Source organism: Lissotriton vulgaris, chromosome 12 (genome assembly GCF_964263255.1).
Source record: "Lissotriton vulgaris chromosome 12, aLisVul1.2, whole genome shotgun sequence".
Lineage (NCBI taxonomy): Eukaryota > Metazoa > Chordata > Amphibia > Caudata > Salamandridae > Lissotriton > Lissotriton vulgaris.
In genome coordinates, this window is record NC_141700.1 from 714756779 (window position 1) to 714770682 (window position 13904).

The 13904-nt window shown below is 46.1% G+C and overlaps 1 protein-coding gene across 1 annotated transcript in view; it reads right to left on the minus strand.

The window, feature by feature from the left end:
• Positions 1-1145: 1145 nt before the first annotated feature.
• Positions 1146-13904, minus strand: part of LOC147678096 (hydroperoxide isomerase ALOXE3-like) — a 436539-nt gene continuing 423780 nt past the window's right edge. Inside the window, exon 14 of the mRNA XM_086945960.1 lies at positions 1146-1918. Coding sequence (XP_086802086.1) covers positions 1757-1918 — 162 coding nt within the window. The 3' untranslated portion in view covers positions 1146-1756. The remainder of the gene's footprint in view (positions 1919-13904) is intronic.

The window sequence follows — 13904 nt, forward strand, 5'->3', positions numbered from 1 at the left end:
GTGTTGTAAATGCATCCGAGGTAAAGTGTCATGTTCTTCCATCCTTTCAGGTACATGCATCAATCTCGGCATTTGCGATTCCTTAATTGCGATTTTTAAGGAATCGCAATTAAGGAATTGCAAATGCCTATGCATTAAGAAATCGCTAAATAAATTGCGATTTCTTAGAATTCCTTAATTGCGATTAGTATTTTGCGAATCGCAATTAAGGAATCCCTTCCCATTCATTCCTATGGGCCTAGAGGCCCATAGGAATGAATGGGAAGACAATCTCAATTTGCGAATCGAAATTAGCTAATCGCAAATTGAGATTGCGATTTCAAGGGTGCAGGGGTGTCCAAAGGACACCCTGTTGCACCCCTGAAATCAAACAATGCACATATGTTGTGTACACACATGCCCTAAGGGCATGTGTGTGCACAACATGAAAGTTTAAAAAATGCACAAAATTGCATATTTGTAACATTTCGCAAAATTACCATGAGGTCCAACCTCATGGTAATTTTTTCTCTCTAATTGCGAAATCGCAATTTTTTTCAGTTTCATGCATTGCTTTTAAGGAATCGCAAAATTGGGATTCCTTAAAAGCAATCGCACTTTACAAAATCGCAAAAATAGCGATTTCTTCACTTTTAGGATAATGCATCCCAAATAGTGATTTGGGAATCGCAAACGGCCGAATTTTGCGATTCGCACCGTTTGAGATTCCTACATCGATTGATGCCTGTGCCTGTTAGAGTGGTATGAATGAAACCCTTTGCAAGCAACGAACATAACACTTTTTTTGGGGGGTGATGCCATGTGCTCTTCTGTGTGCAGGGATCTCAGTAGGTATGTTTCTCTGTTTACTCTGTTTGGGTATGTGCATGGGTGCATCATCTTTGTCAAGGACTGTTATTATGCATTCTCCCTTAAGCAATGTACTTGTCAATATGGTGAAAGAGGCATACTCAAATTTCTGTTGGTTCTTTAGTGACTTTGAAATGAACCTAGCCTTTTTTCTTATGTCTCTCACTTCAATTATTGGCACAGACCCTAAATAACATGTTCTCCGTCATCGGTCTACACCAGTAAAGGCAAGTGGACGCAAGTGCACATTTCTGCATAGTTATAAGAAAAGAGGGCACATTTTATGAGAACCTCTCTAACTGCAAAGTTTGTTTATTAAAGATTTAAAATGGAAAACAAATGAATATTAAGGTGCATACATTTGCATTCACAATACTTTGGCTTGTTTTTTTGGTCGAAATGGTGAGTAGTCGGCATCAATTTGATTAATCTCTTTCTGCGAGTTAGTGTTGGCTAAACCTTGTTGAAGAACTTTGTGGAAATTGTTGGTTTCTTCATCTTTTAGGTTCCTCTAAGGCAGATTTTTGGAAGATGCCAGATGTCAATCACTTCTCATTCATAAGTAACATGCCTTGCTTTCTCTGGTGGCATCATCCCTTAGCTTTACATTTCTTGTGCCAGGCTTGACCTAGTGCAACAACAGTCTACTGCAGACCTTTGACCTTCTGTTGAAGCGACTTGGATCAAGATCACATTATGCTGCTACCTGACTGGTCAGATAATGGAACAGTGTGGGGTGCTGGCTGGTTGTTTGGCTGTGGATGGGAGCGTGGGATGTTCATGCTGACTGGATGATTGGATTGTGGAGCACGGGAAATAAAATTTACTGAATTGTTATTTGGCTGTGTGTGAAAGCGCAGGAGGTTCCTGTTGGTTAGTTAGTTGGTTAGTTGCAGTCAGTTGGTTACTAAACCACTTTGGGGTCCAGGTAGTTGTACTTGAGAGGCAGGGATAAGTTTCTATCTTCAATCTTGGCTGATATCTTGGACAGGCGTTTCTGGAAGGCCTTGATGCACCGTTTGGGTTCTTCCTCTGTAAAATATTCATCCGGGAATGTGCCTAAAGGCCTCTTAAAAAACATAAAGAATGAACAGGTTACCATCTCATAAATTAAAAGAGTAGATTAGGCATCAGCAAAGAAAAGCAAGGCACACCTGTGAATGCTTTCTACCTGTGCAGGTGAGTTTAGATGATCATGGAATTTGCATTATTTCTACAAAACTTAACTCACAGAGGATGGTGTTTTCCTATTCCAAGTTCACACTACTGGTCTAATTACTGAGATCAAATTGGCATGGAAAGCATTACGCTATAATTTCTACCGGTCGTGAGGTCCCTGAATGCACAACGTAAAGGACAGAGTAGGCAGAATCTTAACTCTGGTGCACCCTTACTCAGAGAGATGAGTCCTAATAGCCTGAGGCACCTTACTCAGAGAGGTGGTCCTGATAGCCTGAGGGACCCTTACTCAGAGAGACGAGTCCTAATAGCCTGAGGGACCCTTACTCAGAGAGATGAGTCCTAATAGCCTGAGGCACCTTACTCAGAGAGGTGATCCCTGATACCCTGAGGGGCCCTTGCTCAATGAGATTAGCCCTGATAGCCTGAGGGACCCTTACTCAGTGAGGTGATCCCTGATAGCCTCAGGGACCCTTACTCAGTGAGATGAGCCCTGATAGCCTGAGGGACCCTTACTCATTGAGGTGAGCCCTTATAGACTGAGGGACCCTTACTCAGTGAGGTGAGCCCTGATAGCTTGAGAGACCTTTACTCGGAGAGGTGAGCCCTGATAGCCTGAGCACCCTTACTCAGAGAGGTGAGCTCTGATAGCCCGAGGGACCCTTACTCAGAGAGGTGAGCCCTGATAGCCTGAGGGACCCTTACTCATTGAGGTGAGCCCTGATAGCCTGAGGGACACTTACTCAGTGAGGTGAGCCCTGATAGCCTGAGGGACCCTTATTCGGAGAGGTGAGCCCTGATAGCCTGAGCACCCTTACTCAGAGAGGTGAGCTCTGATCGCCCGAGGGACCCTTACTCAGAGAGATGAGCCCTGGTAGCATGAGGGACCCTTACTCAGAGAGGTGAGCCCTGGTAGCCTGAGGGACCCTTATTCAGAGTGCTGATCTCTGATAGCCTGAAGTTTGAAGCGGACAAAGAAAGAGTAGTATTCCCCGTACCTTTTTCCTCATAGATGAGTTATGCACTATCAAATCGTTTGAATACGTCCCCACCTTCTACAGAGTTCAGCAAGTAAACCTTTTAAGATGTACAGAAGAAGGCAACAAGAGGAGGATTCTGGACGGGACAAATTGTATGCTACCATTGACAGCCTGAACCCACTATATTTCTTGCAGGCCTTACCTCAGAGCACTGAATATGGATAACAAGCTGGATAAGCCCTTGAAGACCAGGCTGAGAAGAGGGTGTGTATCTAAATTCAAAGTGGGGTTATTTTTTTGAATATTTACATCCAGCTCACTTTCATTCACAAAATCTTTGAGATTATGGGGCTCATTATGATGGCGGACGGGTGAGTATCCGACCACAATCGAAGCTGGATTGACACCCAGCCAACAAAGAGTCAGCGGTACCACCAGCCATATTTTGATCAGACCGCCATGTAGGTGATTGAGAAATGCCTTCTTCTACTGAGACTTATGCTGTGGCACGGAAAAAGGACCGTAGCACAAGCTGCAGTAGAATAAGATATTTTTAAATAAGTCATGCACCGCATGCCAGGCACCATGTGATGCCTGGCACACAGTGCATGGGTGCTTGGGAGGCACCACATGTGGCCCACAGGAACCCTGCTTGGGGCCCCCAAAGTTCCTTTCTGACAACCTTTTCATGGCAGTGGAACAACCATAAAAAGGCTGTGGAAAATGGACATTGTGATCTTGACATCATGCCTGAGTAGGCACCGCCTCCATTCAGGATCATGACACCAACTGCTGCCCCGTCAGGATCAGCAGTTCCTGGCAGAGGCGGCGGTCGGTCCCTCGACAGACAAGGGTTCGACTGCCTGCACCCCAATGCGGCTGGAAGGGCTGTCACTCTGTGGGACAACACCAGCGACCTGTCGGAGGCGGTCTCACAAGCATTGTGCTGTGCCCCTATGTTACCAAGCAAAGATTCTGACAAGCTGCATGATAATTATCGAGGCACCATGCTGAGAGATTACGAAACACTACTGGGTCAAACTTCACCTGTCCTTAACTCTGACATTTTGCAGGACCGAAGCTTGGTTGCAAAGGTTTTATGAAACGTTACAAACCAGTGAGTTGGGTCTGTGTGTATCCACCAATTTTTTCAGAGACAACTACTGTGGGATGACCTCAAACCACCACTCTCAGCTGACTTTCTCACTTGTGCTGCCTTACTAGTGGACATTTCTGTATTGTAGCCCTCCTTTACTAAGGCAGATTTCACATATTTCAGATTTTGAGATCCAAAACTGGGAATTTATAATAGTGATATTTGCAAAATTAAATGGACCTTAGTTGTATGTATATATATTCAATGAGAAAACAAAAAGTAAAAGTAACGTTACAGGTTGGTGAAATGTTCAGTAACAATGTAACATTTTAAAATCTAAAAAAACAGAAATCCACCAGTTATTGTTGGTTCTTGCAAGTAACTATAACTAGTGACATAAGTTAAATATAACTGTGGCTGCCTGGGCTGAATTCAGTCCTGGAAGGGGGGCCATGTACCCACCTCCCCGTTTACAATACGCTGGTGCCCCGGGGGGATGGGGTCCTCAGGGCTGAAAACGGCCAAGGGAAGGTGGGGCAGCATGCCCTCCTCCAGAAATTAGTACTGAGCCCCAGAAAATGGGGTCCTCCAGGCCAAAATTGGCCTGGGGAGGGGGCCACACATGGCCCTTTCCCCAAAATGTAGGTATTTGTTTCCAACAGGCCTGGTCTACCCAGGGGGCTTAAAAAAGAAAATAAGCATGGGAGAGAAAATGAATAGACAAAATGGGCCCCATTCACAGAAATAACTTAAGACAAAATCCTAAACTTACTACTTTTGGTATTCACAGAAGTTAGGATTTTGTCTTAAGTTTGTCTTAAGACAGACTTAAGACAAAATCCTAACTTAAGTCTGTCTTAAGTCTGTCTTAAGACAAACTTAAGACAAAATCCTAACTTCTGTGAATAACAAAAGTAGTACGTTTAGGATTTTGTCTTGAGTTAGTTCTGTGAATCGGGCCCAATATGTTTTGAGACCCCCATTTTTTATTAGCCCATGCTTGAAGGATCATCCCCAAACTTTCCATGTGCAAACTAGACAAAAAAAGAGCACCTATGCAAAAAGATAACTGGAGTTTCGTCAAACAATACCCAAGTTATTAGCCACACATAAAATGCATTTCCTATGGAAACACAATCCTAACTATTACTATGCACACTATCTAGATAGATAGATAGATAGATAGATAGATAGATAGATAGATAGATAGATAGATAGATAGATAGATAGATAGATAGATAGATAGATAGATACATATATACATATATATTAAGGATAACAAATAACTATATATTTTGGCAGTTGGGGTTTGCCAGAGGCCCGCAAGCCTCCCCTGACAGTGCAAAATCATAATTGGAGCCCTGTAATTGCTCAAGAGTCCTGTTTTTTCTGTGACCATGCACGCTCCGACGAGACCAAAACGCTCCCTCAAGTCTCGCAAGCACTCTGATTATCTGGCTGTTAGAATGTTAGAAATGACATAGCTGCTGTTAATGTTTAATGTGAATTGGAAGTAATGTGCAAATGAAATAACATATTTATAGAAGGCTACAGCAGATAGGCATGCTGGTCTACTAGATTTAAAGAGGAGGTCTCTAAAGGAAAACTATTTTGTCTTAAAGTATTTTTTACAATGTCACAGGACTGTGGCAGGATAATTAAATGTCAAAAGGAGTAGATGAGTTCTCCATTCACTCCATTAGTAGGAAGGCATATTGTGGTAGTTGTTTTGTAAGGAAGTGTGCAAGAGCTAAGTACTACTGTGAGTGCTGCTAGCGCTGTTCATTTTTAAAAATACAATCCTGCTTTTAAAATTGCATTGCACTGTGTTTTTACCTGTGTTGCTGCTACCATTTCGCACCCGGCACTTTGTTTTGACCTGTCCTCAGGCTCGTGCGCTCCGACCCCGGTCCACCACAGCTGACGCTGATTGAGTGGAGGGTGGACACGCACGGCCTGACACACCCTCCTGGCACGTCGGACGTGTGATCGCTAGACGGCAGGGAGTCAGTATTTAACCGGGCTGGAGACAGGCGCGCAGCGGACTACTGTGAGTGCTGCTAGCGCTGTTTGTTTTTAAAAATACAATTCTGCTTTTAAAATTGTATTGCACTGTGTTTTTACCTGTGTTGCTGCTACCATTTCACACCAGGTACTTTGTTTTGACCTGTCCTCAGGCTTGTGTGCTCCGACCCCGGTCCACCACAGCTGACGCTGATTGAGTGGAGGGCGGACACGCACGGCCTGACACACCCCCCTGGCACGTCGGACATGTGATCGCTAGACAGCAGGGAGTCAGTACTTAACCCAGCATGAGACAGGCGCACAGCGGATGCGCCCGACCAAGACCAGGGACCACAACCCCTGGTTCTCGGGAGGGTTGCATCCCGCCTCTATACGACCTCGAAGCTAATTGGCCTCAGAGGTATACAGGCAAGACACCATAAACTTGGACCCCCTTTTAAAAAAAATAAATGCCCTCATTGCTCTCTAGTCCTGCATGCAGAGAACCCATATGAGAAGACCCCTCCACTGACACAAAATTTTAAAATGCTCCTGCTTAATTGCCGGTCCATGGCCAAACACGCCTCTGAAATTAGGCTAGTCTTGGAGGAAATGAAACCTGATGTATTTTTATGACGGAAACTTGGCTCAACAACTGCTCAGATCCAGTGGTTGTCCAGGCTCTTCCACAATGAGGCAAGACCGTCCAAGTAACAGAGGAGGAGGTCTCGCTCTTATACATAGGGACAACCTCAGCTGCCGCGTAAAAGAGGGGTCGACCTGTGAGTGTGAAAGTGTCTCCTTCGCTATCGGTTTCTCACAAACTAGCACCTTCTCTGGGGTCCTTATCTATCCAAACCTAGGTTAATATTGACCTTCCAGAGAATATAGCCAATGCAGTAAGCTCCCTGTCCAACTTCACGGTTCTGTGAGATTTAAACATTCACTTTGATGATGCCTCCTCTTCCAGCACAGGGGAATTTGTTGACAGTCTAGGGGCCCTAGCCCTTAACCTGAAAGTGGATGGCCCAACCCACCTCAAAGGTCATTTGCTGGACCTTATTTTCACCAAAGCCGACTTAATAGTCGATAGCCCAATCCCTTTACCTTGGAGTGACCACTATCTAATACCCTTTACCTGGACCAGTAAGTGGTCGGAGCTCTCCATAAAAAAACCTGGACGGAATTGGTCCAGGATTCCTGTAGAGTCATAGGCAGACATTCTTAACAACACGCGACCAACGTTAATAGGTGACCCTGAATCAGCAACCCTAGAGATTAACGGCTGGCTTGAAGCCTCTTTAGACATGATGACCCCCAAGAAATTCAGGAGCAATAAAAAGGGCTTAAAAAAGATAGCATTATACACAGACGGCCTTAGAGAACTTAAACTTAAGTGTAAACAAACAGAGAGACAGTGGAGGAAAACAATTTCGAAAGAAAAAAAGCAAATCTACAGAGAAGCAGTAAAATTGTATAAACTGGAAATCCGAAAAACCCAAGTCAAATAGTATGAAACAAAAATTTCCTCAGCCGCCAACGCCCCAAGAGAAATGTTTAGGATTTTTAAAACAATCACTACCTCTGCACCACCAGCACCCCCTGTAGCTGATACACTCAAACGCTGTAACGACTTAGCAGAATTTTTCCATACAAAAATTCAATCTATCTACCTAACCTTTCCTTCACCCACCACCACGCCTATTCTCACTCAGACGGATAATGAGCAATTAGCAACCATGTTAGAAGCCTTCCCTCCCATGGGCCTGGACTCCCTAATAATTCTTCTGAAAAAATTAAAGTCAGGATCTTCCAAAGGCATGGCTCCACCTGCCGTCCTAAATCTAGTCTCTCATATAGTCGCCCCCAACATTTTAGAACTCATCAATCTATCCTTAAGCACAGGCAAGGTTCCATCTTCATAGAAGCAAGCCATGGTCAGAGCACTGCTGAAAAAGACAGGAGCCGACCCAGACGTGTTCGCCAACTATCGTCCCATTTCTTTGCTGCCAGGAATTGCAAAAATCACAGAGAAATATGTGAATGGGATTCTGGCTTCATATCTGGAAGAGAGCGTCTGTTTTCATTCCACACAAACAGGGTTTAGACCCCAGCAGGGCACAGAGACAGCCTTGATCGCGGTCACTGGGGAAACCAGAAACATTATGGACACAGGAGGTTCGGCGGCTATTATCCTCCTGGACCTAAGTGCAGCCTACGATACCGTTAACCATCGCCTGCTTATCTTTAGGATTAGAGAGGTAGGGGTATCAGGGGTTGCACTTGGTTGGCTGGAGGCCTTCCTTGATGGCCGCTCATTCCAGGCCTTTGAGGAAAACTTCACCTCTAAAAGCTTACCCCTGAATTGTGGGGTGCCACAGGGCTCATTTTTGAGCCCCACCCTTTTTAATATTTATATGAGCCCCTTGACCAAAATTGTTGAGCCCTTTGGCATCCGAATTGTCACATACGCGGACGACACCCAGCTGATAGTAACCCTCAACCAACCAGGACATGACCCAGACAATCTAGCCAATTGTCCTAAAAATATCTCAGCCTGGATGGAACACTCCTTCCTGCAACTGAATGGAGCAAAAACAGAAGTAATTCTCCTGGGTAAACCTCTTCCAGAGGGGTCCACTCCTATTTGGCCTAACTGATGGGCACCTCACCCACCCCCAAAGATCAAATAAAGAGTCTAGGAGTCTGGCTGGACAATAAGCTAAACAGGAAAGTTCAAGCACAGAAGGTTGCAGGATGCTGCTTTGGTTTGCTCAGGATGATGAGGAAAGTTTTTCCGCTATTAACCTGGGAGACCAAGAAACTAGTGGTCCAAGCATTAATTCTCTCCCGCTTGGACTACGCTAATGCTCTTTATGCTGAATTAAGCATGAGCGAATTTTGCGGATCTTGCGTTCGCGAATTTTGCGGATTTGCGGATTCGCAATCCGCAAAATCCGCGAATTCCCGCGAATTTGCGGATTTTTTTTTTTTGTGTTCGCCCGTGTTTCTGCCAGTTCGCGAGGGTTTTGTACACTTTCGCAAATTGCGAACTTACCTGTCGGGTCGCAAGTTTTGCGAACTTGTTGTTTCTACGTGTCCAGCCTGTTTGGGACACTCTTCTTCATCACTGCCACTCTCTGTCACCACTGCCACTCTCTGACTACTCATGCCACCCTCTGGCCCACCCATGCCACCCTCTGTTTCATCACCACACCCTCTGGTTGTCCAGTGTACATTATTTTCGGCAAAGCAAAGCACACCTTCCCTGCCTCAAGTGACCTGAATTAATTTGGGGCTGATTAATGTGTCACAGAATATTTTTTTAGCTGGCACCTGCTTCCTTAGTGCGCCCTGATTAGTGATCTTTTGCACTTGCTAAGTGCTTTCATTGTTGCAAAATTAGTTACAACACCTGCCCTGCCCCAACTGACAATAATGAATTAGGGGCTGATTAATGGATTTTAACTTCCAGCCTGGCTCCTGCTTGTCTCCCTTAGCTGTAATTCAGGACCTTTGTGGCATATGTGTAACTATTCTGAGGTTCAGAGCAGGGTCACATAATAGTTGCAACTGGCAACTGAACTCTGGAGGGGCCCCTCAGGAAGCACTACAGGAAATGGCTACTAATGATGAGCCTGAACTTTTGAACCTGGTAAGTAGTTACTTTCAGTTTTGCTAAGATCGTATTTCTGCAATTTTGCACTTATTCGCGGGGCGCGAACTCACGCGAACTCACGCGAACAGTGCGAGCAGTGCGAGCAAAATCCGCTGCTCGCGGATTTGCGGATTTTGCGGGAGATTCGCAAATCTCGCGGATTGCGGATTTCCCGAAAATCCGCAAAATCCGCGAGCGAAACGGATTTTCCGCCCATGCTTATGCTGAATCACCACGGTCCACAATAATGAGACTCCAGGTAGTCGAGAATTGCGCAGCTAGAATGCTTCTGAATATTCCCTGCAGAGAGTCAGCCAGAGCAGCCATAGCCTCTCTTCATTGGCTGCCTGTCACCGAGAGGATTTCATTTGAAGTCCTCTGCATTACTCATAAGATCATGACCAAGAAAAGCCTGACAATCTTACAGTCTATCATTGCCCCATATCACCCCAACAGAGCTCTTCGCTCTGTAAATAAATGACTGGCTAGTATCCCGAGAATCTACAGGACCAGAAGCGGGGGCCAACGCTTCTCATACGTGGCCTCCAGAAGATGGAACACTCTCCCCGACCACATTCAATTGGAAGAAAACCATTTGGCTTTTCGTAAGCAGCTGAAAACACTTTTATATCCATCCAGTTAAAGTGGACACTCTTACAACAGGTCCTTAGCGCTGGGAGGCCTCAGGGTAGCCATGCGCTTTATAAGTGCCTTTTTCATTTCATTAATCTGATGAATAGATAGTTAATTCCTATTCCCCCCCAAAAGGTTTCAATCCTACGAACTTCGATGGCATTGTGAACAGTAGAAAGAAGTAGGTGATCTTTGAATATACTCTGCTATGCACACTTGTTACTGTATGGTGTTTATCAGACTCTTCTGTTTCTGCTCATTGGTTCAAGAAGAGTTGTGAGTAGAGTTAATGTTCACCCAAACACCCTACTACGCACACCCATCATCTGAGGTAGAGGTCTGAAAGGAGAACCCAGTCCCTCCCCATACCCTTTCTACGCACACCTATCATTACAGAGGGACATCCCAGCAGAGAAGCTAGACCCTCCACACACCCTACCACACACACCTGTCATCTGAGAGAGAGGTCTAAAAATAGACTGCACCCCCCCCCGACAAACACTACTATGCACAACCCTCATCTAAGAGATAGGGCTCAAAGGAGAGGCTAGCCCATCCGTACACCCAACTATACACACCCTTTATCAGAGAGGTCTGAAATGAGATACCAGTCCATCTACAGACCCTACAATGCACACATGTCATCAGAGAGAGGTCTGAAAGGAGAGCCCAGTCCCTCTCCATTAAGCATGGGCGGAAAATCCGTTTCGCTCGCGGATTTTGCGGATTTTCAGTAAATTCGCAATCCGCGAGATTCGCGAATCTCCCGCAAAATCCGCAAATCCGCGAGCAGCGGATTTCATGGCTTGCTCGCACTGTTCGCGTGAGTTCGCGGCTTCCCAGTACAACTTTGCGCCCCGCGAATAAGCGCAAAATTGCAGAAATACGATCTTAGCAAAACTGAAACTACTTACCAGGTTCAAAAGTTCAGGCTCATCATTAGTAGCCATTTCCTGTAGTGCTTCCTGAGGGGCCCCTCCAGAGTTCAGTTGCCAGTTGCAACTATTATGTGACCCTGCTCTGAACCTCAGAATAGTTACACATATGCCACAAAGGTCCTGAATTACAGCTAAGGGAGACAAGCAGGAGCCAGGCTGGAGGTTCAAATCCATTAATCAGCCCCTAATTCATTATTGTCAGTTGGGGCAGGGCAGGTGTTGTAACTAATTTTGCAACAATGAAAGCACTTAGCAAGTGCAAAAGATCAATAATCAGGAAGCGCTAAGGAAGCAGGTGCCAGCTAAAAAAATATTCTGTGACACATTAATCAGCCCCAAATTAATTCAGGTCACTTGAGGCAGGGAAGGTGTGCTTGCGTTGCCACAATAATGTACACTGACTGGACAACCAGAGGGTGCTGTGATGAAACAGAGGGTGGCATGGGTGGGCCAGAAGGTGGCATGAGTAGTCAGAGAGTGGCAGTGGTGACAGAGAGTGGCAGTGATGAAGAAGAGTGTCCCAAACAGGCTGGACACGTAGAAACAACAAGTTCGCGAAACTTGCGACCCGACAGGTAAGTTCGCGTTTTGCGAAATTGTACAAAACCCTCGCGAACTGGCAGAAACCCGCGCGAACACAAAAAAAAAAATCCGCAAATTCGCGAGAATTCGCGGATTTTGCGGATTGCGAGTTCGCAAATCCGCAAAATTCGCGAACGCGAGATTCGCAAAATTCGCCCATGCTTACTCTCCATACCCTACTACACACACACATCATTACAGGGAGAGGTCTCAGCAGAGAGGCTGGTCTCTCTACACTCCCTACTATGCACATCCATTATCTGACAGAGAGCGCTGACAGGGGAACAAAGTCCCTGCCCACACCCTTCTGCGCACACTTAACATTACAGAACGAGGTCTCAGCGGAGAGGCCATTCCCTCCTCACACCCTACTATACACACCTGCCATTTGAGAGAGAGGTCTGAAAGATAAGCCAGGTGTCTCCCCACACCCTACCATGATGAGGTTATAGCAGAGAGGCCAGTCCCTCCACACATCCTGCTACACGCACCTGCCATCTGGGAGAGAGATTAAAAAGGAGAGTGCAGTCCCTCTCCACACCATGCTATCTGCACCTATCATTACAAAGAGAGGTCTCAGCAGAAAGGCCAGTCCCTCTACACACCCTACTACACACACCTGTCATCGTAAGAGTAACAACACCTCAGGAAAATATTGCTGGGGACGTCTTGAAATCAGTTACAATACCCAAGCAAATAAACAATATCTATTAAATAGTTTTCTGTTTGTTCAATACTCACACACATGTTACAAAGGATTTGCAAACCATATCCTGTTTTGTTAAAAGAAAATAATTTTATTTTTACTGTCAGAACACAACATATATTATAAAGTCATTCTACCATGCATACACCCTCAAACATAATTAATTTGCTTTAAAAAAAAAATAGAAATTCTCTGAAAAAGCCAAGGTTAAAGTAACATTATATTTAAGTGAATATGTCAGTGTGAACATTAACATTTTGAATTAGAAAACATCACAAAAACTCACCAGTTATTGTTGGAAGTGCTACCTATAACATGCACCCCTGCCATGCACTGCTTATGACCTCACACATGACTTCACTCATGAGGTGTTCTATGACATCTTAAGTTACATAATTAATGACGTCACTAATGACATTATCGGGGCGTGACCAAGCACGGACTGAAAATGGCTGCGTAGTCCAAGTGCTCCGTCGCCCGTTTTAGCCCTCACCTATCCTGAGACACTATCAGTGACACCCGACTGCAGCCCCTGAAGTCGGAATGACGGAGGAGCCCAACCCGCCAACTCCGATGCATGGTTTTGGCGGATTTGAGGAGTAATCACCATCTCATAGCTGTGGCCTTCACTGTGTTCCGAGGCCGGGACCCACAGTTGTGGAGCCTTCAACTTTAAGGCTCCAGCTGACCCACCTCTGCCTGGCGTTGGCGCCGCCGCACGGGGGGCCACTGCAGATTTTCACCACAGACGCTGCCCGACCCTGCCCTGATATCTGAAGACGGTGGGAGCATCGACCTGGGTGCAGCGACGCATGGGTGAGAGTGAGGGGGTCTGGGCGGCGGAGAGAGAGAGCGTGGCGCGAAGTGCGTAGTGAAGCCCCTCACTCCACCTGCTCCACTGCGGCCATACCCGCATATCTACACCCTGCAACAGCCCAGGCTGGGGCTCTCCATTGGCGGTGCAGAGCAGCCTGGCGATAGGCGGCCCCTCAGCTCCCTAGGGGCTCCCACCATAGAGACAAGGAGGGCACCCATTACCCCATAACCGGGGTACTTTGGCGATCTGGAAGCACAGCGGTTGAAGACTGGGACGCGCCGGCTGAAGGGCGGGCATTTGCAGTGGTGCGCCCCTACCTGAAATTACCCCCCTGCCTGCTGCACCTGTGAACTGACCCCTCGTGTCATCTGTGGGTTGTGGCCCATGTGAAAGCCTGAAACCGAGGCCCATGGCGGCGGCTCTCCCAATGGGCGGCCCCAGAAATCCTGCTGATTTGCAGCA